This window comes from Equus asinus, chromosome 12, assembly GCF_041296235.1.
Source record: "Equus asinus isolate D_3611 breed Donkey chromosome 12, EquAss-T2T_v2, whole genome shotgun sequence".
In the NCBI taxonomy this organism is placed as follows: domain Eukaryota; kingdom Metazoa; phylum Chordata; class Mammalia; order Perissodactyla; family Equidae; genus Equus; species Equus asinus.
In genome coordinates, this window is record NC_091801.1 from 13,172,790 (window position 1) to 13,197,827 (window position 25,038).

Sequence of the window (25,038 nt, forward strand, 5' to 3'; positions counted from 1 at the left end):
GCCGGCGGCGGCATCGGCCCTCCCTCCTCTCGGCCCTCCCCGCCCCCGGGCGCACCCCGCCCCCGGCCCAGCCCCCCGCCCGCCCGTCGTCCGCCGAACCGCGGCGGGGCAGCCCCTCTCACATGGCCGTGGCCGCAGCCTCCAGCCCTCGTCGCACCTCCCTTCGCGGCTCACGCCCCCTGCCGCGGGGTGTCCCCGCCTCCGCCTGCTAGCCCCGGCGGTCGGCAGTGCTCCGGCCATCCTCCTCTCGCCGTCCGGTCCTCGCCTGTTCCTGTCTCGCCACTTTCGTTAACCTGGCGAGTCTGAGGACGGCGCCGCCTGCGATCAGGCGCTGCGGAAGACAGCCCTGCAGGCTGGCGAAACCAAGAGAAGGACCTCGGCAGCGCGGCCACGGGGTGCCGGTCTGAGACCACGCAGAGAACCTAGAAGGCGATCAAAAGCCAGGTCTCGGGAGCGACTTAGAGTCGCAGCTAGCCCTTTGGAACGTGGGCCAAGGCTCTCATTTTCCCTGGTTGGAATCACCACCGCGGTGGTAGCCTACACTCCCGGTCAAGCGTCGCCCTCCCGCCGGGCGGGCTGTGGAAGTGATGCATGCCGGGATTTGTAGTTCGCACCCGTGCGGCGTGTCATTTGCGTACATTACTGGGTGGTATTCGAGTCTTACCCTGTCAACGCAGCCTAGGCACTAGGACCCCGAGTAGTCAGTGTCAGCACTCTTTGCTCTTGTCATACTTGATTAAAGAGTCTAATCAGTGCATGCATTATTCCCAAATAAATTTTTAAAAAGTTGACTGTAAGAGGCTGAATCAGGCAGTTCTTAAGTTTGCGTCTGCAAGGCGAGTTGTCAGTTCTGAGTTCTTTTCCGGCTTATCCTGGGACACCTATGAGTCATGGGGCTTCTCTCTCGCCGTCTTTAAGTGGACAGTGCGCAAGCGCTGACTTCCTCTTTTTCCGACTGGAACCATGGAGGGCGCGGAGTAAGTTGCCGCTCGTCTCGAGAATCCTTCTCCATCTCCAAAGCCGGAGACCCTTTGTCTCATTTTCCCCCAACCCCACTGTAGCCTGTACCTTTGTCCACTTATCTGTGCGTTTGTGACGGTCTGTGACCTTAGTGGTGGCCTCAGGCGAAGATGGGATGCCGGCGGCCTTGGGGCGGAGGTGGTGGTGGAGAGACCGGGAAGGAGTGTGAGTGAGAGCTGAGTGTATGTGCAAGTGGCTGGGTGTCCAGCCCTTCGTCTTCCGAGGGGGGCGCGGAACCTCTGAGTTGGGTTCGTCCTTAGCTGGCGCTTGGCTGGCTCGGGCGTCCCTGCCGGCAGGCCTTTGCTTGCAGCATGTGGAGCTTGAGACTCGAGCCAGGCGGTAGTTGGATTCTGAGGGTTTTTTGAGACTCCTCAGCTCTGTAAGACGCGTTAGGAGTCTAGGAATCAGTGTCTTGCAGCCTGTACGTTTTGTTAGCTTTTGCTGTGGATGTTTTTATCTTGGGAGGCCGGGACTGACCGTGGGTTAAGTGGGGATTTATTTGCTGCTGTGTTTGTGACTGCCGTCTAAGTCGAGCGGTCCGTGTTCCAGGGGAGGGTTATTGGCGTAGAGGTTCTGTAAAACCTGCGTCTTACAGCGTAGCAAGCTAGGGCAGCTAAAGATGCAAGTGCTTAGAGCCAGTGACAGTAGTTGTGTTAGACGACAAAGTGTGCTCGGTACAGAATGGGAGTGATGCGGCGCCGAGAGCCTGTGGGACTGTTCATTCCGATGTTTGCTACTGCCAGGGAGAAGAAGAAGAAGAAGCTCCCTGATGTACCAGAAACTCTTAAGAAAAAGCGAAGGAATTTCGCAGAGCTGAAGATCAAGCGCCTGAGAAAGAAGTTTGCCCAAAAGATGGTAAGGAAAAGTTTTTGAGACGTTTAAATGTGAGAAGCAGCCTTGGGGTTAGGAATAGAAATGAGGTGATCTTCTTAGCAAGACCTGTTTACTTCACCTGCTGTCCCAGTGAGCCTGGTTAGCTCCTTAAGGTGGCCTTCTCGAATGAAGGTAGGAGTCTGTCTCTTGGGGTGTTATGCCTACCCTGACAAGAAAGGTTTCCACGCGGGTTTTTTTTTTTTTTCCAAAACTAGAATTGCTAATTGTATTTGGGAGCTAAAAGTCAGATGAATAATGATAATTGGTTTTCAGCTTCGAAAGGCAAGGAGGAAGCTCATCTATGAAAAAGCTAAGCACTATCACAAGGAGTATAGGCAGATGTACAGAACTGAGATCCGAATGGCTAGGATGGCAAGAAAAGCTGGCAACTTCTATGTACCTGCAGAACCCAAATTGGCGTTTGTCATCAGGATCAGAGGGTGAGTTCAGTTTTTACTGCGTTCTGGTTTTAAAAGGGAAAGCTATGCAATCTCAGCAAAACTTCACATGACTGCTGGGGACCTTGATTCTGAAACATTGGAATAAAAATTTGGAGGATTAGCTAGAACAAGCAGGAGTTAGTTACTTTAATGATTTAGTTGCAAGCCCTGTGCCCAAAGCCTCTATCATTCTCTAGTTTGAGTTCGCTGTCCTGGAGATTAACTTCAGAAGTGGTTAAAATGTAGCCTCATAAGGGCTATAACAAAAATGCATACAAAATGAGGAAACCAGCATAAGGGTCAGGGCAAGTTTTAAATGTCAGGTATGTGTTGAAAGACAGTTTACTTGGGGAGGAGGCAAGTTGGGAGAGATGACAGAATAGTTTAGTTAACTAAAGGGAAAACGCCAGTGGTCTTTAACACGAGAGGATGCCCATCTGTTCAGGTTGGACTTGTCCGAAATTCTAATGGTTAGTTTCCTGTCCTTTATTAATAAAAATTCTGATCAAAGTCAAATGAATTTTGTGATCTTTTTTCCACCGCAGTATCAATGGTGTGAGCCCAAAGGTCCGAAAGGTGTTGCAGCTGCTCCGCCTTCGCCAGATCTTCAACGGCACGTTTGTTAAGCTCAACAAGGCTTCAGTTAACATGCTGAGGATTGTGGAACCATATATCGCATGGGGGTAAGTCTGTTCCTTTGATTTCTGTTTGGAAAATGGGCTGTCAGCAAAATGAATTTTAGGTATTTTAACAGTGATAACTTTGTTCTTTGGTCGTTTATGTCTGTTTTTCGTATTTCAGGTACCCGAACCTGAAGTCAGTAAATGAATTGATCTACAAGCGTGGTTATGGCAAAATTAACAAGAAGCGAATTGCCCTGACAGATAACTCATTGATTGCTCGATCTCTGGGTAGGTTGTGCCTGTTGGGGGGAAAATTTATGTAAACGAAATTGATGTTTTTCTGGTATCTTGTGGCCCTCCATTTCTATTACAGACCTTCCCTATAATGCTTAAGTCTACAAAAAATGCAAGATAATGATTTCATTGGCTTGAACCTTATCTTTATAAATAAAGCCATGTATTTCCCTCGTTGCTGCTTTACTCTGGTTACTTGTACTCTTTATGTCAAAGCTTACAACTGCTTGTTGAATGCCTTGAAATTTACTAAGATTAAACCATTAGCAAAGTTAATAACTTAAGTAATCTTAACTGTTCAGGTAAATTTGGCATCATTTGCATGGAGGATCTGATTCATGAGATCTATACTGTTGGGAAACGTTTCAAAGAAGCGAACAACTTCCTGTGGCCCTTCAAACTATCTTCTCCACGAGGGGGAATGAAGAAGAAGACCACCCACTTTGTAGAAGGTGGAGATGCTGGCAACAGGGAAGACCAGATCAACAGGCTTATTAGGAGGATGAACTAAGGTGAGCAACTGCATCCTGAGAGAAATTTACTTAATACTAGAGAAAATGTGATAATCTTGAACTTTGTCCATTATATATTGGTAAGGGTTTGAGTTCTAATCAATATTTTTAGTGGGGAAAAAACTCAACCATTTTATGATTACAGTTTTGGTTAGTCCTTACTTTTGAGGACATTTATGGAGGGAAGAAAAAGCAGGGTTTTTTCCCTACTTAAAAATGGAAACTGAATTGGTACTTTCTTGTAATTTCCTCATTTATGTTAATTCTTAACTCTTAAGGTCGTTTCTTTAATGGGGTTTGTTTTTTTTCCCTTTCAGGTATCTACCATGATTATTTTTGTAATCTGGTCAGTAAATAAACAGTGACTTCTTTCAAATTGAAACATTGTTGTCTTGGTGACTTTCTGGTAGCCTGCCTCTGCCGTCCCTTCCTGGTGCGGCACTTCTAGGTATGTGGTGAAAGTAAGCCAAATCAACGGCCGGTTGAGTGCAAAACTAGGGTCCAGTTTGTATCTTGTGAAAGACATTCCTCGGGTTTATTAAAGACTTTCTTTACAAAAAAGAAATCTTAATTTTTCACTTTTGAATTGTGCTATTGAGTTAACCAAAATGGGTCTATTCTCAGAAAGCCCATTTCACAGGCCTTTGTGCATGACTTATAGGTAAGGTAATAAAAGTTCATTTTATGAATAAAAATAAATTCTGTTGCTGAAATTCCATTTTCTCAGGCTATGGTTTGCCTATAAAGTACCGCGTAAATGTGTCATTTTCCTTTTGCATTCCATTTTTATGTTCTTTTTCTTGTTTTGCATCTTCCTGTAATTCAGGTGACTTTTTAATAATTCCATTACATATTGTGTATATTAGGAGAGAAGAAATGAAATTTGTGCCCATGGACGCAGGTTATTTTGGAGCACATAAAACTAGTGAGTGAAAACCTGACATAGAAAGTTTTGGTATTTTATAAGTAACGCTCCTTTGTGTTTTATGTATCATCTCAGCTAGAGTTAGTGAACTGAAAATCTTAACTGTAGAGTGTAAGATGAAGTGCATACAATAAAAGTAGAAATTTTCTAGTCCTCGTTGATTGTTACGAGAGTAAATGCAGTATGAAACGGACGCCCTATTAACTCCTGACATGTTACACCAGAGTTGTTACTTTGTAGTATTTGAAAGTTGCTAGACAAATATGTTTAAGAATTTGTTTAAATTCTGTGGTCTTGGAAGCTATTACTCTAGTGAGTTTAGGGTCAGTGAATTCTGGAGAGAAATTAAGGTTCTTTAATTTATAAAATCATTGTTACATGTCTGAGTGTGTCAGTGTTTTACAGGAAATTTTGTGTCTTAGTAAACAGTTGGACATACAAAAAAATTGTACGTGAATCTCTAGGTGGAGCCTAAGAGTTTAAGTTTTGAAATCACATATTCTGTTTTGTTTCACTGCTTTGGTAGGTAGACAGTAGTTGCCAGTTTTCTACACGTCCAGTACCCTGAAAGGTAGAAGTAGCTCAGAAGAAAGGATATCTAGTTACTGGAATAAAGTGGTACAGATGGCTTACTGGGAATTGGATAGTAATAAATAGAAGGGGCACTCTAAAAAGTGGTGTGGTGGTATTGAACAAAGCTTTTTTTTTTTTTTAAGATTGGCACTTGAGCTAACATCTGTTGCCAGTCTTCCTTTTTTTTCTTCTCCTCAAAGTCCCCCAGTACAGAGTTGTAGGTCCTTCTGGTTGTGCTGTGTGGGACGCTGCCTTAGCATGGCCTGATGAGTGGTGCTTGGTCCACACCCAGGATCCAAACCAGTGAAACCCCAGGCTGCCAAAGCAGAGCATGCAAATTTAACCACTCCGCCACAGGGCTGGCCCCTAACAAAGGTTTTTTTTTAAAAATTAATTTTGGGGCTAGCCTGATGGTGTAGTGGTTAAGTTTGTGAGCTCTGCTTCGGCAGCCAAGGGTTTGTGGGTTTGGATCACTGCTCATTAAGACACGCTGTGGCGCTACCCCACATGTAAAATAGAGGAAGATTGGCACAGATGTTAGCTCAGTCACAATCTTCCTCAAGCAAAAAGAGGAAGATTGGCAATATATGTTAGCTCAGGGCCAATCTTCACCAAAAAACAAATTGAAAAATAAAAAAATTTTTTAGAGAAGTTTTAGGTTCACAGCAAAATTGAGTGGAAAGTACAGAGTTCCCATATACCCCCTGTCCCCAGACACTCACAATCTCTCCCAGTATCGACATTCCAGTGGGACGTTTGTTACTATCCATGAACAGTGACACACGAGCTAAAGTAGGAAAGCTTTTGAAGCTGGGGAAGGATGGGAAGACTGTTAGAATATCTAGGATAAAGAATGGACAGAGTGTATCAGTTATACGTGTTCTCTGCAGACACATTTCTGTTTTCAGTCCTGGCAATACAGCTCTAGCTCTGTCCATATAAATTACTTCCCAAATGGGGCTAGCGGACCAGAGGATGGGTACATGTATGGGAGAGTGGGAGTGTGGAGGAGTTGCAGACATTTAGGATTGTCAGAGAACTCGGATACTTGCTTCAGAATTAAGGAACCTAGGCACTTTGGAGAGTGGGGTCAAGTTGGATAATCAGTCTGCCGCCTTCACAGGGTTACGAGGCCTAAAAATAATAGGCATGAAAATAGTTTGTGAACTGTTAGAACCTATTGAAACACAAGTTAACACCTTATTTACTTAGAAAACCCACTTCTAGAAGTGTCACCTTATAGAAGGGACCATCCACTGGAAGTCTAACTAGCCCTCCTGAAAGTCTGGGCCACCCAGTAGGTTCTGCTTCTACAAAAGCTCACCTCACATTTGTACCCTTCCGAGTTCCAGCCTTTGTTAGGTCCACCCCCCGCTAGCCCAGTCCTCCTGAGCTTGGGTTGTCCGCTGCACTCACCAGCCTTTAGCTGATGTTACCCAGGATCACTTACCTGTGAAGGTGCTTTTGTGGTAGGCTGGAGTGAGTGCTGGCTCCAGCCAGGCTGCTTGGGTTCATGTCCAGCGTCCACTTAATAGCTTGGGCTAATAAATCAGTCTCTGTTTCCTTATCAGCAAAATGGAGAAAATAGTCGTGCCTTATTTCACAGGATTTTAATGGAGATTGAATGTATCAGGTCATGTAAAATGCTTAGAGCAGTGCCTGGCTCAAAGTGCTAAGTAAATGCTGTTTACTGTGTAATGTAGCGAGCACTTAGCAGGGGCTTACAAATCAAAGCAGCCTCGGCTTTCATGCATCAATCTAATGGGCAAAATAGACATAACATAAATGTGAAGTGCTACTGGGATGTCTAGGATGTGACAGCCTCTTGGGGTGTCTGGGGCCCATTTCCAGGGGAAGATTGACAGCCATCTGCCTCTGCTGTTTCTCTTTACATATTTGGTGTCAAACCAGCCGTGACGTTGCTCTCATACACATGGCTCCCTTCTCTTGGGTAGTAAACTTGAGGCCGGCCTTTTTATCCTCCCCAGTACCTGACATAAATACAGTAGGCACTAAGTATTTGTTTCCTATTGCTGTTGTAACAAATTAGCACAAACTTAACGACAAAGTACAGGTTTATTGTCTTAACAGTTGTGGAGGTCAGACGTCCAAAATCAGTCTCACTGGGCAAATGAAGGTGTCAGCAGGCCTGCCTGCCTGCCTTCAGAAGGCTCTAGGGGAGAATCCATTTCCTTACCTTTTCCAGCTTCTAGAAGCTGCTTGCATTTCTTGGCTTGTGGCCCCTTTCTCCATCTTCAAAGTGCAATCTCTGCTTTCATCTTTCCAACATCTCTCTCTGGCTCTGGTCCTCCCCTCCCTCTTACACGGACCCTTTTGATCACATTGTGCAACCCGAATAATCCAGGATAATCTCCCCATCTCAAATTCCTTAATTTAAGTGCATCTGCAAAGTCCCCACATAAGGTAGTGTATTCACAGGTTACAGGAATTAGGGCAGGGAAACATTTGGGAGGGCCATTTGATCTTTCATTTATGGCTCCTAGCTACGTTTTTTCTTGTTCCTCAGAAAAGACAAGCTTCTGATGTAGGGTCTCGGCGCCTGTAATCTTGTGTCTGGAACACTCAGCCCTCAGGTCTGTGTACTTGGCTTGTTTTTCATCCTGGGAAAAAAGGTCTCTGAGACAGCTCTTCATATAACCCTGTTCTTTTCATAACCTCTCAGTATCTGAAATACTTTTTCTGTCATCTGTTGCTTTCCCACCCACTCCTCAAGCTTAGGGTCTATATAAGGTTTGAGTCCTACCTAGCCTTCTCTATTCTAGCACCCAGAATGCTGCCTGGTGCGTTCCAGGCCTCTTGCTTTTCTAATTGAGTTAATCAAGCTTAAGGCAACAGCCACTTAAAATTTTGAAGCTCCAGTTGACACGTTGTAGTCCTCCTTTGATGGGGAATGGTGAGAGGAGGGGTAGGGGCTGGAATGTGGGTTGATGGGGAGAGAGAGAGATTTTGTTTTACTCAGGAGGACTCGGGAAAAAATGAGTTTTATTGTGTAGGGACAATAGTATGAAAATAGAACAATCTGAGGGGAATATAGGTGGTTCGTGCTGGGAGCACTGGGAAGTTTCATAAAGGAGGTAGAATTTGGGCACCTGGTGACAGAACAGCAGGAGCTGAGGCTTAGGGTTGGGAGAGTGTCAGTGGAGGGTGTGACAGCAAAACTCAAAAGCAGAACATTTAATAATAAACATGTGGTCACATATTGAGCGCTAGTGTACACTTAATCCACATAATCCTAGGTTGTTGCTTCTCCACTTTGAGTGCAACCCTGGAACTGAATTCTTAATTGGTTTGGGGATGGGCTTCACGCTTTTTCCCTTTAAGTTCTCTGTGGTTTTTAATGTGCAGCCTATTCTACTAGGTAAGTATACCATTATCCCCTTTTTCTAGACCAGGGGTTAACTTTCCCTCTCCTGGGATTGTGTAACTAAGTAAGTGGTGGGAGTAGTAGTAGGTTCCAGGTCTAATTTGAGTTGGTTTTTCTTGACCAGAGGAGCTAGGAAAGGTTAGCCTCAAGCTTGAACACAGAAAAGTGTGCTGAGAGCAGTTTCAGGAGCTTTGTGGGATCTGAAACCATAGGAACAGGGCTCAACTTGCAGCCCTAGTAGGGGTCAAGACATTAGGCAGAGGGTTTGTGACAATTTGGCAAGAGCATAGACGCTGAGACCCTACTGTGCAAGTCAGGGTGTTAGGCTTCCTCACCAAAGAACCTAGACAAAGGAGGCATGGAACATGGAATTCGGGTGGGCATGGTGAGGGAACTCGGGGCTGACTATGTCACTTACCTAAGATTGGGCTAGTCAGGTATAGCTGAGCTGTTGGAAAGGTCCAGACTCATCAGTACTTTGGAGAGCCTGGTTAGTTTGAATCTTAAAAATGCAACCCAAAAAACTGGTTATCACCAACCTCGTCCAGCTGCCCACTAGCCACCCTATGGTGCACGGCCCAACTTTCGTGCTCCACTGATCTTGTGTCACCACTGACCCCTGTTCACCTAGCCTTGTTTCAGCACCCTCTCCCGCCCCACCCCCTGTAGCAGGGACCCCTAAGGCGGCGGCACCCTTGAGGAGCTGTCGAGTGAATCCCAGCGGCCTTCCGGCCGCCCAAGCACCGTCCTGGCGCGGCGCCCTACCTGCCCCTGCACCCGCGGCCGGCGGCCCGGAAGCCGCGGGCACCTAGCAACCAGCGCGTGTCAGGCGGGCGGGGCTTCAGCCGCCGGGGCCCCCTGCCGGGCCAGGCCGGGCGGGGCCGAGCGGCGGGCGCGCCGCGCTCCGGAGCGTCGCCGGGCTGCCGGCCGCCGAGCATGTCCGCCCGGAGAGCAGCGCCCGTGCGAGCGCGCGGCCGGCCGGCCCGTCCCGCCGCCGCGGCCCGCCCCGCCCCGCCGCCTCGCTGGGCCGGGGGCTCGGCTCGGCGCCGGGCCGCCGCTGGCTGCCGCGCTGCCCGCTGCCCCCGCTGCCGGAGCCCCGGAGCCGCGCGCCACCGCCACGGGCCGCGCACGCGAAGGAGGCCCTCCCCTCCGCGGCGGAGCTGCGGGGACAGTGAGTGCGGAAGAGCCCGGGGCACCGCGCCGGCTCGGGCTGGAAGGGGGCTCGGGCCCCGCGGCCAGCCGTCCGGCCCCTGTCGAGAAGGGGAAACTCGCCTAGCAAGGCTGTGGGTCGCTCCGGGGAGTCTCCTGGCGCGCTCCGCGGGGAGCTGGCGGGGCGGGCCGGGCGGAGGACGCGCGCGGGGCCGCGTGGGGCGCGGGAGGAGAGAGGGGGGCGTGCCCCCAGGGGAAGCGGCCCGCCCTCGGGATCGGGGCCGGGCCGCGCTGCCCACCCTGTTCACCTGCCGGCGCGGACGAGCACACGCGTCCCGCTCTCGAGTGCACGTGCCCTCCGAGCGCGCCCGCCACCCCTCCCGGGGATAAGCCGAAGCGGGAGGGCGCCGCCGCTGTAACACCCTCCTTCCCGCGCTTGCACGTGCCGCGTGGGCCAGGACTCGGGGCGCTGACCCGGTTAACTAGATAGCTCTGGCCCGGTTCTCACAGCCGGTGTCACTCTGTACGATTCTGATTTACCCATGCTTAGTCTGTTTACGTATGCTTTTTTCACGAGGGGTTAAAAATACTGGAAAAGACTTGTGTAATGCAGAAAGTCTGTTCTAGTGTACTGGTCATTTTCCCTTACAACCTTTTTGGGGGTCATAGACATGAAAAGTGTGGACTCTCTCTCCAGAGAAATGCAATTTGCAACCATCTTCAGGGTATTGTACTCTCTGGGGCGCGGGAATCCTTGCTCTTCCTCTTTATTGACTTTGTATCTACATTGTTAATGGTAAGTTTAAATCCATCCTTACAATGGCATTTCTTCAAAAGTACTTCTGACATTTACTTTTTTAAGTTCTTACATTTTTGAAATTACATTATGATACATTAGTACTTCTCAAACAGCACCGAAGTATATAGAGTTAGAGGTGAAAGCTCTCTTTACTTTGTAACACTTGCTAACTTAGTGTGTATCCTTCCATTCTTTTCTCGTTCGCTTTTTGATCATCAATGGAGTCATATATAGATTCTTTTGAGAAATTACCTTTTCACTTAAGATATGGAAAATACCTTTCCTATCAGTTTACTTAGGTCTGCATTGAATATTTCATAGATGTATCATGTAGATGTATGATCATATGGTATAGATGTATCAAAATTTATGTAACCATTCCTCCTTAAGCTTGGTTCCAATTTTGCCTTATTACAAACAATGCAACGATGAACGTTCCTACACATGAGAACGGTTCTATAAAGTGGATTCCTTGAATCAGAATTGCTGGGTCAGATGTAGAATCTTGCCTTCCAGAAAGTCTTTACTGATTTACCTTTACATCAACAGGCTGTGGTGAGGAAAAAACCCGTGTTTACTATCAATTAAAACAATAGCTTCCACTTATTGAGTGTTTATTACGCATCCTGTACTGTACTGAACACATTACATGCATTTTAAAATTTAATCCTCACTAACTCTCTGAGAGTCAGTATTATTTTCTTCGTGACTCTGTGGTCATGTAGCTATTGAAGGGCAGAATCAAGATTAGAATCCGGCTTCATTTTACTCCAGTGCTTGTGTTCTTTATCGGCTGTGAATTCCTGGTCAGTAACTGACAGGGAATGGTGTCTCATTGCAGTGTTTGAGGATTGGATGAGGTTGTGTATTTGGGGTTACAGTATGATCAGTAGCTCCTTTCTCTACTAACTCCTGCAGAGGTGCACATGGTCCATTGCTTCCTAGGATCCTGGTTCCTCTGGATCATCTGCCTCTCCAATCACTACCCTGCCTTTTCTTTATCTTCCTCCTTGTGTATATTTTGATGGAATCTGGCTTTCTTCTGTCTCTTAAATCTCCTTTGGAAACTTTAATCCAGTCCTGCCTTAGTGCTTACCAGTAAATAGGTAACTCTGAAAATTTTCGTCTCCCAACCAAACCTGTCCTCAGTTCCCACAGCTTAGATCCAGGTTAAATACCTCCACTTGAATGTCCTGTATGCCTTTTATCTACAGCTGAGCTCCTGTTGCCCTCCGCCCCCAGACTGCCCTTCCTCTTTATTGAACTCGTGCTTCCATAATTCTCTTCCTTGCCCTGGTTCACAGCTTCCGTCATTTCTGACTCCTCTTTGTGTGCTGAGCCTCCCACAGTCCGTCAGCGGTCCCGTCGCGTTCTCCCTGCTGCTCCTGTGAGCGCCCTGGACTAGTAGAGGAGCCTTGTAACTGGGCTCCCGTCTCTACCAGGTTAGTCTTCCTGAAGCACAGCTGTGAGTACGCCACACCTCTGGTCAGGAACATTCAGTGCCTTCGTGAAGAAGAAAGTACAGACCCCCATTGGCCAGATTCAGATTTGCCTGTGATCTTGCCGCAGCCTGTCATGTCCTCATTTCTCACTGTGCTGAAGCCTTCTCTCCGTTCTCCATGGCACTGTCATGTCTGTATCTTTTCCTGGAATGCCTCTACCCACATTTCTGCCTGTTAAATTCTATTTCACTATCATCTTCTAGTTTCTTCCAAGTCTTTTTTGAACTTAAATGTGAAAGTAATATCTCCCTCCTTTGAACTCCTCTAATATGATATACGTGTCTCTCCTTCCCCATCCCCTAAGGCTGTAAGGTCACACTTAGCCTTATATGATAGTTGTATGAGTGGCTGCTGCCTTTCCTTTTGGACAGAAAATTCTTTGAAGGCAGAATCTCTGTTCATGTTTGTATTCGCCATGCACACAGCACATTGACTTGCACATAGTACATGCTTAGGGATTATGTTGGAGTAAGTGAGCACATATATTCACACTTGGGAGTAAAAAATTACACGTATTAGTATGTTGCTAGCTATAATGACAAACAGATCTCAACATTTTAGTGATTTAACATGTAAAAGTTTATTTCTTGCTCACATAACAATTCCAAGGCAGGTGTTCCTGGTCAGCAGGCAGCTTTCTTCCAATTGGTGGTAGGACCCAGGCTCTGCCATTCGTTCAAACTTCACTGTTGTCTAACTGCAGCCAGCAGAAGGAGAAGGAAAAGTGCGGAGAAAGCCGACCTGCCTCGGAAAAGCTTCTCGAGGAAAGTGTTACACTTTGCATTCACTCGCTTTCCAAACCCAGGAAAGGAGCCGCTTCCTGGCAACAGCTCTGCTCTCAGGAGGAGCAAGAATCTTAGTAGACATTCAGCCTTCTCTGCCATAGTGAATTTCTACTTATCAAAACCTGTGGGATGGGGCCCAGCCCCTAGCTGAGTGGTTAAGTTTGCACGGTCGCTCTGGAGGTCCCGAGTTCATTGGTTCACATCCTGGGCATGGACCTAGCACCGCTCATCAAGCCACGCTGTGGCGGCATCCCACATTGAAGAACTAGAATGACTTCCAACTAGGATATACAACTATGTACTGGGCCTTGGGGAGTGGGGCGGGGGGGTGGGTGGAGACAAAGACTGGCAACAGATGTTAGCTCAGTGCCAATCTTCCTCACCAAAAAAAAAAAAAAAAAAACCTGTGGGATTTAGCTTGATCATTCCTTGCTCAAAAAAAAAAACTCTCCTACTTGCCCAATCTGATTAGGTTATCAAAGGTTCTGTTGTACTGCAGAATTTAAACATAATCGTTAATATTTATCATAATGAACTGTAGTTGTTTACTTTGTTCCCCCCAATAGACTGTATGCTTTTGTATCTTAATCATTTTTGTATTTCAACATCCTAGCAGAATGACTGGCATTGTGGATAAATAAATAACTAGCTTTCTCAATGAATTTACAACGCGCCTTTATGTTCATTTGATAGTTATTTTAAATAAAGCTAAAAATAAAGATAATCTTACCATCTGCTGTTTGGGTTATTTTCAGCCTTTTTTCTTTTCTATTATAAACAATATAGGATTTAACATCCTTGAAGATAAATATTTGTATGGGTCAATGATTATTCCTTTAGGATAAACTCTTGGAAGTGGAATTGCTGGGTCAAGAGCATGTAAAATTGTAAGGACGTATATTTGCTAGATTTCTCTCTGGCAATATTATGCCGATTCACACACTGAAACCTCATAGGAGTGCCTATTTCCTATTACCTATTGGTGAAAGTCATAGTTCATATTATTTTGCTTATTTGAGTACTAGTGAAGATGACCTTTTATTGACCATTTGTATTTTTTCTGTAATGAGTTGTCTGTTCGTTAAATACACCGTAGGGTTTGCTTTCTTTTTGATTTTCAAGTATCTTTGTATATAAAAGAAATGAAATTCTTCAGTTCTTTGTGTCATCGTTTGAAAAGTTATTCTTCTGGACCGTGTGACAGAGGGAGCTGACATGGAAGGGACTCCATTCTGCATCCATATATTTCAAATGCTGGGTAAAATATATTGATTTATGGCTATGTGGCTGAGCTAGGAACCAGGAGAAGGAAATCCCCAGGGGCCAGCAATGAAGGAATGTTCGCATAGGAACCCACTGTTGAGCATCTGCCGAAAGCTGGAAGTCACAAAGGAGTACTGTTCCGGTTACTATGACTGCATAACAAATTCCTCCAAAACTTAGTGGTGCAAAACAACCGTTTATTGTGCTCCTGGATTCTGCGGGTCAGGAATTCGGACGGTGCAGAGCGGGACGGCTTGGCTCTGCTTCACATATCTGGGGCCTCAGCTGGCAGATTTGAAGCCTGGGGGCTGGAATCACCTGCAGGCTCCTTCACTCCTGTGTCTGGCCGTTGATGCTGGCTGTGGACTGAGACCTCAGCTGTGGATGTCAGCTGGAATCTTTATATGGTGGCCTCTTCCTGTCAGCTGGATTTTTCACAAAGTGGTGCCTGGGTTTCAGAGATGAGTGCCCTGAGAGAGCGAGCCAGTAGAAATTGTATCACTGTTTATGACCTCCCCTGGGAAATCACACCATCACTTCTACTGCATTTTGTTGACTGAGGAAGTTACTTTCAGAGAGGGGAACACAGACCTCACCTCTTGATGAAAGTGTCAACATCACATTGAAGGAAGAACGTGTGGGAATGGATATGTATTAGTGCATCCCTTGAAAAATACGATATGCCAGAAGTGCCTTCACGTAGAGATGATAACTAGAAAAATACTCCCCCATGGCCTGTGGAGGCTGCAAGGAAGCTTGCCATCCACTTGAACTATGGTAGGAAGTGTCAGCTGCTGGATGTTAGAGCTTCATACCCTGTGCCAGCTCAAGTCTGGGGTCTGAATTCATGTTACTACATGGTTCAGGGTCTACAGTCCAAGAAATGGGCATGTTAACTGGTCTGATGCATCTGAAACCCAAGCCCGGGCAGAGACCAATGGAAAGCACATACAGAGACGTATAGCAAAATTTCCATGGCTCAGGGAACACTGGACTCCTGTAGATAGCAATCTCTCTAAAGATGAGCACAGTCAGTGACTATAAATTGTATAAGGAAATGGACCACAAGGAAGGAGACTTGGCAGATGCAGCACGTGGGAGATTTGTACCACAAAACTGAAAATAATAGAAGATCATGGAAAAAAATGTAATTTTATAATATTGAAGGAGATGAAGGCATGGAAAACATAAGGCAAGAACAGGACGATATGAAAAAGAACAGGAGAGGTCCAGGGTTGCATACTTACCCTGAAAGGAGAAGAGAAAGAGAAGAAGAGGGATTGAGTCAAGCAATACCTCCAGTACCCCAGGAATTCGTTAATTTTTGGCCTAAAGTAATAGTATTGATGATTATGATAATAACAGTAGCTATCATTTGTTTCTGTGTATAACCATACCTTACTGTAGTCTGAAGATTCTTGTTTGAGAATTAAAGCAGTGTACTAGGCATTTAGCTAGGTGCTTTCCTTTTTTTTTAAAGATTGGCACCTGAGCTAACAACTGTTGCCAATCTTCTTCCTTTTTTGTTGTTGTTTTTTTGTTTTTTCTCCCTAAATCCCCCCCAGTATATAGTTGTATATTTTAGTTGTGGGTCCTTCTAGTTGTGGCGTGTGGGACGCCACCTCAACATGGCCTGATGAGTGGTGCCATGTCTGCGCCCAGGATTCGAACTGGTGAAACCCTGGGCCGCCGAAGCAGAATGGGAGAACTTAACCACTCAGCCACAGGGCCGACCCTGGGTGCTTTTCTTAAGTTACCTTTAAACTTCACAATAGCTCTGTCAGTCAGAGATTTTTAGTTCCCCAGGTAGGGAGACTGAGGCACAGAAAGCTTAACAAGAAAATAAATGTTTTTCTCCATCCAGGAATGGGGAAGTATCAAGGGCTTGGGGATGTGTAGGTGGATGGGGATGTCTTGTAGAAGCCATTGCTTCGGTTATTTCTTCGTTTCTTCATTCCTTAATTCACAGGCTGGGAGGTTCTTAACTCAGGGAATGCTTAAATGTAGCTCTTCCGGTGAGTTACATATTTAAACACAAATTGGCAAATTAACTGCTTACGAATTTTGGGAAATGGGCAATACTTCCATACAGATAGGAACTTTGCATAATAGTTTTAAAAATTGCTTTCTCTAATATTTTGCATGCTTCTTGTTTTTAATTTTGGTAGAGCTTAATACTTCTATAATTGCTTTCCCTTGTCCATCTCTCCTCCCCACTAAAGAAAGAGAATTTGATAAAATTAATAACTATGTTTTTGCTCCCTGTTGTATATACATTAGAGGCAAGCCATTTAACTCTCCCAAATCTCACTGTTTAATTCAAAACTTAGGGAATAATGTCTCTTATAGGTCCCTAAATCCATGATTTCTGTTTCACCAGTCCTTTAATTCTCAAGTAAGAATCTCAATTCAGACGGCAGTAAGATATTTTTTTAATAGATTTCTAGACCTGACTTTGAAAAAGTCATGATTACTAAATTTTCAATGACTTACTCTCATTCCCTTCCTCATTTTTAAAAATTAATTTCCTTTTCTACTTCACCTTTTTTTTTTTTTTCCTGGGGAAGATTCACCCTGAGCTAACATCCATTGCCAATTTTCCTCTTTTTTTCCCTCCCCGAAGCCCCGGTACATAGTTGTATATTCTAGTTGTAAGTCCTTCTAGTTCTATGTGAGCCACTGCCACAGCATGGCTACTGACAGATGAGTGGTGTGGTTCCAGGACAACGAACTGAACCCGGGCTCCTGAAACAGTGAAAGTGCCAAACTTTCAGCACTAGGCCATCAGGACTGGCTCTCCCTTCCTCATTTTTAGATTTTAGTTTGGAGATGGGGAACTATGGACAATTCTACTTCCAGAAATCTTCCTTCCATAAGAATGAATTTTTACTTCAATGACTGAGGTTGTTTATAAAAACAAAAAATTTTTAAACAGTTGTTTTTCTTTTTTTTTTTTAAGACTAGCACCTGCACTAACATCTGTTGCCAATCTTTTTTTTTTTCTTCTTCTTCTTCTCCCCAAAGCCCCCCAGTACATAGTTGTACATTCTGGTTGTGGTCCTTCTGGTTGTGCTATGTGGGATGCTGCCTCAGCATGGCTTGATGAATGGTGCCATGTCCTCACCCAGGACCCGAACCGGCAAACCCCTGGGCCGCTGAAGCGGAGTGCAGGAACCCAACCACTCAGCCACGCGACCGGCCCCTAAACAGTTGTTTTTTCATTTCACTGAACAATTGCATTCCCCATCACCTCCATCCTTTATCAGAAATTAAAGATTTTTTGATACTATAGGTTCTTAATGAAGGTTCTTATATTAACCCAAACGACTTTCCGTTGACATCTTCGTGTTGGCTTCAGTGTTTACCATCTCTTAACAGGTGCCTCTTACCTTCTTAATTCTTCCAACAATATACATAGATCTAACCAGAGCTCTGTTTTGAAGCCTCTTTTTATTACATTTAAAAATTTTTGTTTTAAGAAGTCTGCTTTTAAAGCAATATGCTTAAAGTGCTGAGTAGTGCTAATCTTATAAAAGAACAATATGGTAAAATCTAAAACTTTTTGCTGCTTCCTCGGTTCGGGGTGCTGTATGAAGTGACTACATCAAGTGATCCCCTTAATGAGCCGGGTTGTTGCTGTGCCTCATTGAAGCAGGCAGACAAAGTACTGAGCATACAGTCTAGAGGAACACTTAGATGATTATTTAACTCTACTTACATATGTTAAGTGCTCTGAAAGGTTGGATGGATGGAGAATTTATCCTCTGGCATCAGAGGGTGCCTGGAAGAGCGTGGGGCCCACATTCTTGGAAGGGCACATTGTGCCTCTGCCACTCCTTGCTGTCAGTGCAGATCACACTATACTGATTGTTGAAATGTCTCTCTTGTATTGGGCTCGGGGAAATTCTCTCTTGTCGCAGACTATTGTTACTGTGTGGTTTACCATAGTGGTAGTTGACCTATAGTTAACTGAGGAGTTTTCATCTTGCCTTAATTTAGGAGAGCAACAACTTATCGTCAGTGTTTTAGGGAGAATTGTGGCATAATAACCAAAACTCTGTCATACCCATGATCCCTTATGCTCAAATTCTGATGGACCGATATTATATATATCGTGTATTGTGTTATCAGACATGGAGGGAGGGAATGAAATGTTCCAATTGTAAATAGATATTCTACCTTAGCCACCATGGCAGGGACTGCTGAAGTTTCCTCACAGTGCCCGCTCCTCTTCTTTCCTAGTAAAGGGACTGGATTTTCAGCTGGGTACATGATACCCACCATAGACTACATTTCTCTCTTTTTTGTCGTGGCCACCTGGCTAAGTTGTGACCAATGGGTTGTAAGCAGAGTTATGTGCATGACTTCTGGGAAGTGACTTTCAAGCGAGAGAGGATGCCTCTCTCTATCCCCTTCCTTCTTCTTGTAAGCTGGAGCTCAGTTCTGTATTTGTTTTAATTGTGGAAAATACCCAGCATAACCAAAAGTAGAAAGAGTCCTATAATAAAATCCAATGTTCCAGTCCCTCAGCTGCAACAATTAACAATTCACGGCTGATCCTGTTTCGTCTGTCCTCTCACCACCACCCTCCCCCTCTTGCTCCCAATGTATTGAAGCAAATCCAGACATTATATCATGTTATCCATAAATATTTCAGTATATGTCTCTAGAGATAATTCTTTTGAAAACTCAAACCACTATTTTAAAAACAAAACCCACTATTACATCTTAAATTCATGTTAAATCTTAAATATTAACCCACCTTAATATCCAGTCAGTGCTCAAATTTCCCTGATTGCCTCATAAAGTATCTTGTTTTTACAATTTATCTAATGAAGTCCATACATTACAACTGTTCGTTATGTCTCTTAAATCTCTTTTAATCTATGGATTATCCCTCCCACTTCTCAATTTATTTTTAACAATTTATTGGTTGAAAGAACCAGATTCTTTGTCCCAGGTCAAAACTCCACAATCTGCTTTTGCTGGTTTTATCCCTGTGATATCATTTAATCTGTTCCTTTGTCCCCTGTATTTCTTTTAGTTCGGTAGTTAGATCTAACGGCTTGATCAGAGTCAGGTTTGTTGGTTTGTTTGACAAGAATACTTATTAGGTATCACTCCATCAGGTGTACGTGTGTCGAGTCTCCCTTACGATCTGACGCACCATCGATGATCATTGCTGTATCCATCAGGGTTCTCCAGAGAAACAGAACCAGTATGTGTATGTGTGTGTGTGTAAAGAAATTTCCTTCAAGGAGTTAGCTTATGTGATTGTGGGGGCTGTCTGGCAGGCTGGAACGTCTCAGGCAGGAGCTGATGCTGCAGTCTTGAGGTTGAATTTCCTTCCTCAGGGAAAACTCAGTTTTGTTTTCAGGACTTTCAACTGGTTAGACAAGGTCCACCTAGATTTTTGAGAGTAATCTCCTTTACTTATAGTCAACTGACTGTAGATGTCCACCATAACTACAAAATACCTTCACAGCAACACTCAGATTAGTGTTTGATTAAATAACTGGCTACCAGAGCCTTACCAAGTTGACACATAAAATTGACCATCACATGGACCTTGAGGGAATTATGTTAAGTGAAATAAGCCAGTTAGAGAAGGATAATCTCTGTATGACTCCACTCATATGAGGGATTTAAAAATGTGGACAAAGAGAACAGATTAGTGGCTACCAGGGGAAAGGTGGGGTGGGTGGTGGGCACAAAGGGTGAAGTGGTGCACCTTCAACACGAATGACAAACATTAATGTACAACTGAAATCACACAAGATTGTAACTCATCATTAACTCAATAAAAAAAAATTGACCATCACAATTGCCAAGATCCATTAGTTAAGGTTTGCAAAATTGTGATATTTTAATACTACCATTCTTTCATTTATTAGCTGGGATAGTCTATGAAGAGAAACTTCCCTATCTTCATTCATTTAGGTAAATGCTTGATTCTTTCCTTATGTATACTGGGTTTCAAATCTAGTTGATTCTTTAATACCCTCCAAAGATGATCATGAGGTGGGTTTTTTTTTTGTTTTTAGAGTATCATTGTGCATTTATGTATTATACATATTTAATGTATTTCAATTGATTGCAGTTAATATTCTCATTAATGTTTATACTGTCATCTTTGGTTACTTGGAGCCTCTTCAAGTTGGTGACTACCATGATTGTGGTCATCTTTTAAAGATTCCTAGACTTCTGGGATGACAAGATGTTCTAAGCTCATCTTGTGTATTTCCTGCCGCAGACCTGGAATCAACTATTTCTTCAAGGGGTCCTAGTTGTTTTTGGTTTTTGTTTTTAAGTCAGGAATAGGACCACAATCTAGTTATTAGGTTCAGTGGATAGAGCTAGGAAATTTTTTTTTTAGATAAAAGTCTTATAGTTCTCATTCATATTTAGGACTTTGGGGTTTTTAATTAATCTTATTGATGTGAATTCTGTATCTTTTCCTTTCATACTGAAAATCCTTGTTGCCATCAGCACCAATGTAAATGTTCATTTACTCGGTCATCTTGAACTCTGAAGTGGACACTGTATGTTCAGGGTGGTGGAGCAACAAAGTAGAAGCAGCCTGGGTGCTGATTCCTTGGCACCAGCCCTGCGGTGTGTGTCCAGGCTTTTATTCGAGGGAAAATCTTACTGTTTAACCTACTTATTTTGGGTTTTCTGTCATTTGAAACCAAAATAATACTAGGAGCTACCATGGATTTCCAATTTTTAAAGGATTAGTATATGGTAAATGCACTTGATACTAAAATCTTACTGAACTTAATGTTGTCTTTGATACAGAAGAGTTTTCAGGATCTTTCCCTCAAATATTACTCTGAATATAAGTAGTTATTATTATAATATGGAATTGTGAAGGCTTCAATTTTAGCTATATTATCCTTTTTTGTATATTAGAGATTGGTTTGGAATTTTCATGTCAGCTTGTTTAAGTGGTATTGTTTTCTTTTCATTGTCTCCAACACGTATTTTATGTTGGCTATGTACGATATATTGTTATGTGTTGAATTGTGTCCCGCTCAGATTCGTACGTTGAAGTGCTAACCCCAGCCTTGGAATGTGACCTTCTTTGGGGATAGAATCTTTACAGAGGTCATCAAGTTAGATGAGGTCATTACTGTGGGCCCTAATCTGATATGTCCAGTGTTCTGATAAGTAGGGGAATTTTGGACACAGAAATATGCACAGAGGGAAGACAATGTGAAGATATAGGGAGAAGTCAGTCATCTGCAAGCCAGGGAGAAAGGCCTGGAACAGACCCTTCACTCACAGCCCTGAGAAGGAACCCACCCTGCTGACACCTTGATCGTGAACTGCCAGCCTCCAGACCCGTGAGACAATAAATTTCTGTTGTTCAGCCCGCCCAAGGTGTGGCACTTTGTTATGGTAGCGTTAGCAAACTCATATATAGTTACTGTGTTTTTTGTGCTGTTTCCTTATTCTGTCTGCTGTTGTTTAATAGAAACTTTTTTATCTTTGATTTTCAAAAGCAGATGTTCTTGATTCTCATTCTCCCATCTCCCCCAGGAAAATGCTTAATCCATTGTTTTCCTCTTTTGTGTTTTCAGTCTCTCCCTTTTAATTGTCTTCATCCTCAAAAGACTATTCTCATGCTCAAGAGCCTCTCACGTTTAAATACAGCTCTTTTGACATTACGCTGCTCTCTAAGGAAATTATTCACCACTTCCTTTTTCTTTAAACTTTGGTTTTTATTGGAACCGCTCTCTTGGTTCTTCTATCTCTCACCGTTCCTTTTCAGTCTTCTTTGTGGTCAACCTGTTCTCTGCCTGTTCCTCAAATATTGGTGCCTTTGGGCTTGTTATTCTTCCCGGTTTTTCACTTATGCACCCCACCCACCCTGGACAGCCTTCTCCATGCTCCTGACTGCCAAGTCTCTATCTCTTGGCTAAACCCACAGCCACCTCTGGACATCCCCCCGTGAATGTCACACAGGCACTTTGAACTCATTTTATCCTCAGCTGAATTTCTCTCCTCACTCAAACTGGTTCTGCATCCCCTCTTTCTTACACTGCCAATCGCACCAGCCAGCTGCAGTTCCCAGGCCTCTAGGTGCTACCTCATTAACCTCTCCCCAGCTTGTCTCTCATCTGCTTTTGCCTTGGTTTGGGCCCTCGTTACCATTCACTCAAACAACTACAAGAGTTTCCTCAGTGGCCTCCATGTTCCCACCTGTCTTTCAGTATTGCTAAAGTTAAAGCAGTATTTTAAAATCTTACATCTAATCCTTCCACAGCTCCAGTTATTTACAGCTGGGGGGCGTGAGCCTCAATATATGATGCATTGGGAAAGAAAATAGAATTCCTATCACATATATATTTTAAATTTAAGAAATTGCACCTAGCATAACACCTAGTAAGTACTCAATAGATGCATGCTGAATGCATTAGAGCAGGGGCTGGCAAACTTTATAAAATACAGTAAACATTTTAGGCTTTGGGATCCATAGCATCTCTGTTGCAGCTACTCGGCTCTGCTCTCGTAGGCCAAAGGAAGCTGTGGGAAATATGTAAACAAATGGGCATTTGTTTCTGTGTTCCACTGCAAATTTATTCACTAAACAGGTGTCGGGCTGCATGTGACCCGAGGACTGTAGTTTGCTGACCCCTGAATTAGAGTATGGGGGACGGAGAACTGTCTAGTGACAAGGTAGGTTGGGGAGTGTTCCTGGAGGTTCTGTATGCAGAACTAAAGAGTTGCAAAATAGAGTTTTGAGTTTTATCCGGAGACCAATGTCAGAGACAGATATTAAATAATCACATATAAGACATGATTATAAACCATGATAAATGCTATGAAGAAATCACAGGATGCTGTTATCATATAACAGAAAGCCCTGACTCGTTCTTGGGGATTAGGAAAGGATTCCCTGCAGAAATGTCATTTGAGTTGATATCTGAAGGATGAGAGGAGTTAATTAGGCAAAGGATAAAAGAAGGTGTTCCATGTGTCCAAGGACCCTGAGATAGAAAAGAGCTTGCCGTGCCTCCAATTCCTGGCTGAAATTAAGGCTGAGGTGGCCGGCGTGAAGCAACAGGGAGACGAGAGTGAGAGGTGGAGAGGGGGCAGAAGCCAAAGCGGTCCATGTCTTGTTTCCATGTTGAGGATTTGGGTCTTTAACCCAAGAGCAATGGAAAGTACTTGAGGGGTTTGAGCAGCTGAGGGATGTGATGAGATCGGCTTTGTTGAAAGATGACTAGGACTACAGTGTGGAGAATGGATTCATTAGAAGGGGTGAGGTAGATAGCAGGGAGCACTCCGGCAACTTCCCCTGCACTGGGTCAGGGGTGCTGGAGACATTTCCTATGTGAGTATGTTTTGTCGTGTGTGAACATCTTACAATTAGATATTATCAGAATTCACTAGAACCATATATAATATATATGTTCCATAAATTCACCTCTGTAAACTGCCTGAGGTGACGGCTGAGAATGACATCAGATTAAAATGTTACGCGTAAATTTTTTAGCATAGTTGACGGTGTCTAAATTATCACCTAAGTAAGAACATCTGAGGTCCCGGAGTGCATATCTGGGAATCTTTCTTCTCTCCAGGTGACTGGAGATATGAGAAGAGGTAAGAAGCACTAAAAAAAATGTTCAGGGAGCTTTGTTAGGATTTTGAAATTCAAGCTGTAGCCTGGGGACTTTGAGTGGCTATAAGGAGAGCGGTTAGAACCTAATGCTGCAGTCCAGGCAGGAGATGGCGGTGGCTTGGACTCGGGCAGAGATGCAGAGAAGTGGACAGATTGAGAGATGCTCAGGCAGTAAGACCAACAGGTCTGGTTGAATGACTAGATTTAGGAGGAAAGAGAGGTAGTCATTGTTGGTCACCAGGTTTCTACCTTGTGCAACTGGAGGATGGCGATGTCAGGTACTGTGTTAGGGAATACTGAAGGAGACAGATGGGGAAACATGAGATATGCAGGTAAAGACGTCTACTATTCAGTTAATTGTATATGCCTGTTGCTCAGAAGAGAGGCCTGAAGATACGGCTTAGGATTCTTTGAAGACGGTCATGGAAGAGTTCTTTACTCTAGCCAGCCTTAAATGCTTGCCTCCCTTCACAGAGCAGTCTGTCTGATGCCTCCATGTCATTGCCCAGAAAGCACTCTGCAGAGTGGCCTGAGCCACCCCCCTGACCTGGACATAGCTTAAGACTCATCTCCTTGAAGCCTTTCCTGAGAATTAACCACTCCCTTTGTGCTTCCACAGTGTATGCACCTTTTTACATGAGATTTACCTTCAACTCAACTCCAATAAGTTTCTTTCCTGCTCAAAACCTTCTGATGGATTTTCAGTGCACCTAGCCCCAAATCCAGACTCTTTATCGTGGTTTATAAAGCCATAAAATAGCTGATACCTGCTATCTTTTTTTTCTTTCTGCTTTTTCTCCCCAAATCCTCCCAGTACATAGTTGTATATTTTAGTTGTGGGTCCTTCTAGTTGTCGCATGTGGGATACCACCTCAGCATGGCCTGATGAGGGGTGCCACATCCATGCCCAGGATCCGAACCGGTGAAACCCGGGGCCGCCGAAGCGGAAAGTGCGAACTTAACCACTCAGCCACGGGGCCGGCCCCTGACACCTGCTATCTTTCTAACCTTATCTTGCACCCCCTCCCTGTTGCAAGCCACATATGTAATTTTAAATTTTCTAGAAGCCACATTAAAAAGGTAAAAATAGACAGGTGAAATTAATTTAAATAATGTTTGTTTAATTCAACATATCTGAAATGTTATCATTTCAACATCAAATCAATATAAAAGTTATTAATGGGACATTTCACAATCTTTTTTACCACACGAAGTCTTTGAAATTGAGTGTGTATTTTGTGCTCAGAGCACATCTCGATTCTGTCTA

At 44.2% G+C, this 25,038-nt stretch overlaps 2 protein-coding genes across 7 annotated transcripts in view; both read left to right on the plus strand.

Annotated features, from left to right (window-relative positions):
* The first annotated feature begins 100 nt into the window (after positions 1 to 100).
* RPL7 (ribosomal protein L7) lies at positions 101 to 4,144 on the plus strand. 2 transcript variants are annotated; one of them, XM_014853768.3, is made up of 7 exons: positions 101 to 977; positions 1,764 to 1,875; positions 2,167 to 2,333; positions 2,879 to 3,016; positions 3,135 to 3,244; positions 3,553 to 3,762; positions 4,080 to 4,144. In XM_014853768.3, exons 1-6 carry the CDS (start codon positions 964 to 966, stop codon positions 3,759 to 3,761), a joined length of 750 nt encoding a protein of 249 aa, XP_014709254.1. In that variant the 5' UTR covers positions 101 to 963; the 3' UTR covers position 3,762; positions 4,080 to 4,144. The 2 variants fall into 2 exon arrangements, with proteins under 2 accessions (XP_014709254.1, XP_044624004.1); XM_044768069.2 differs by having other exon boundaries at positions 946 to 1,185.
* A 5,426-nt stretch (positions 4,145 to 9,570) lies between these two features.
* Positions 9,571 to 25,038, plus strand: part of C12H8orf89 (chromosome 12 C8orf89 homolog) — a 46,152-nt gene continuing 30,684 nt past the window's right edge. Inside the window, exons 1-2 of one of the 5 annotated variants that reach the window (XM_070481074.1) lie at positions 9,677 to 9,816; positions 11,898 to 12,035. The gene's annotated coding sequence lies outside the window, so the exon portion shown is untranslated. Of the gene's footprint in view, positions 9,817 to 9,854; positions 10,591 to 10,623; positions 12,036 to 25,038 lie in introns of those variants that run through there. The other 4 variants (XM_070481078.1, XM_070481075.1, XM_070481076.1 and 1 more) reach the window with 4 other exon arrangements.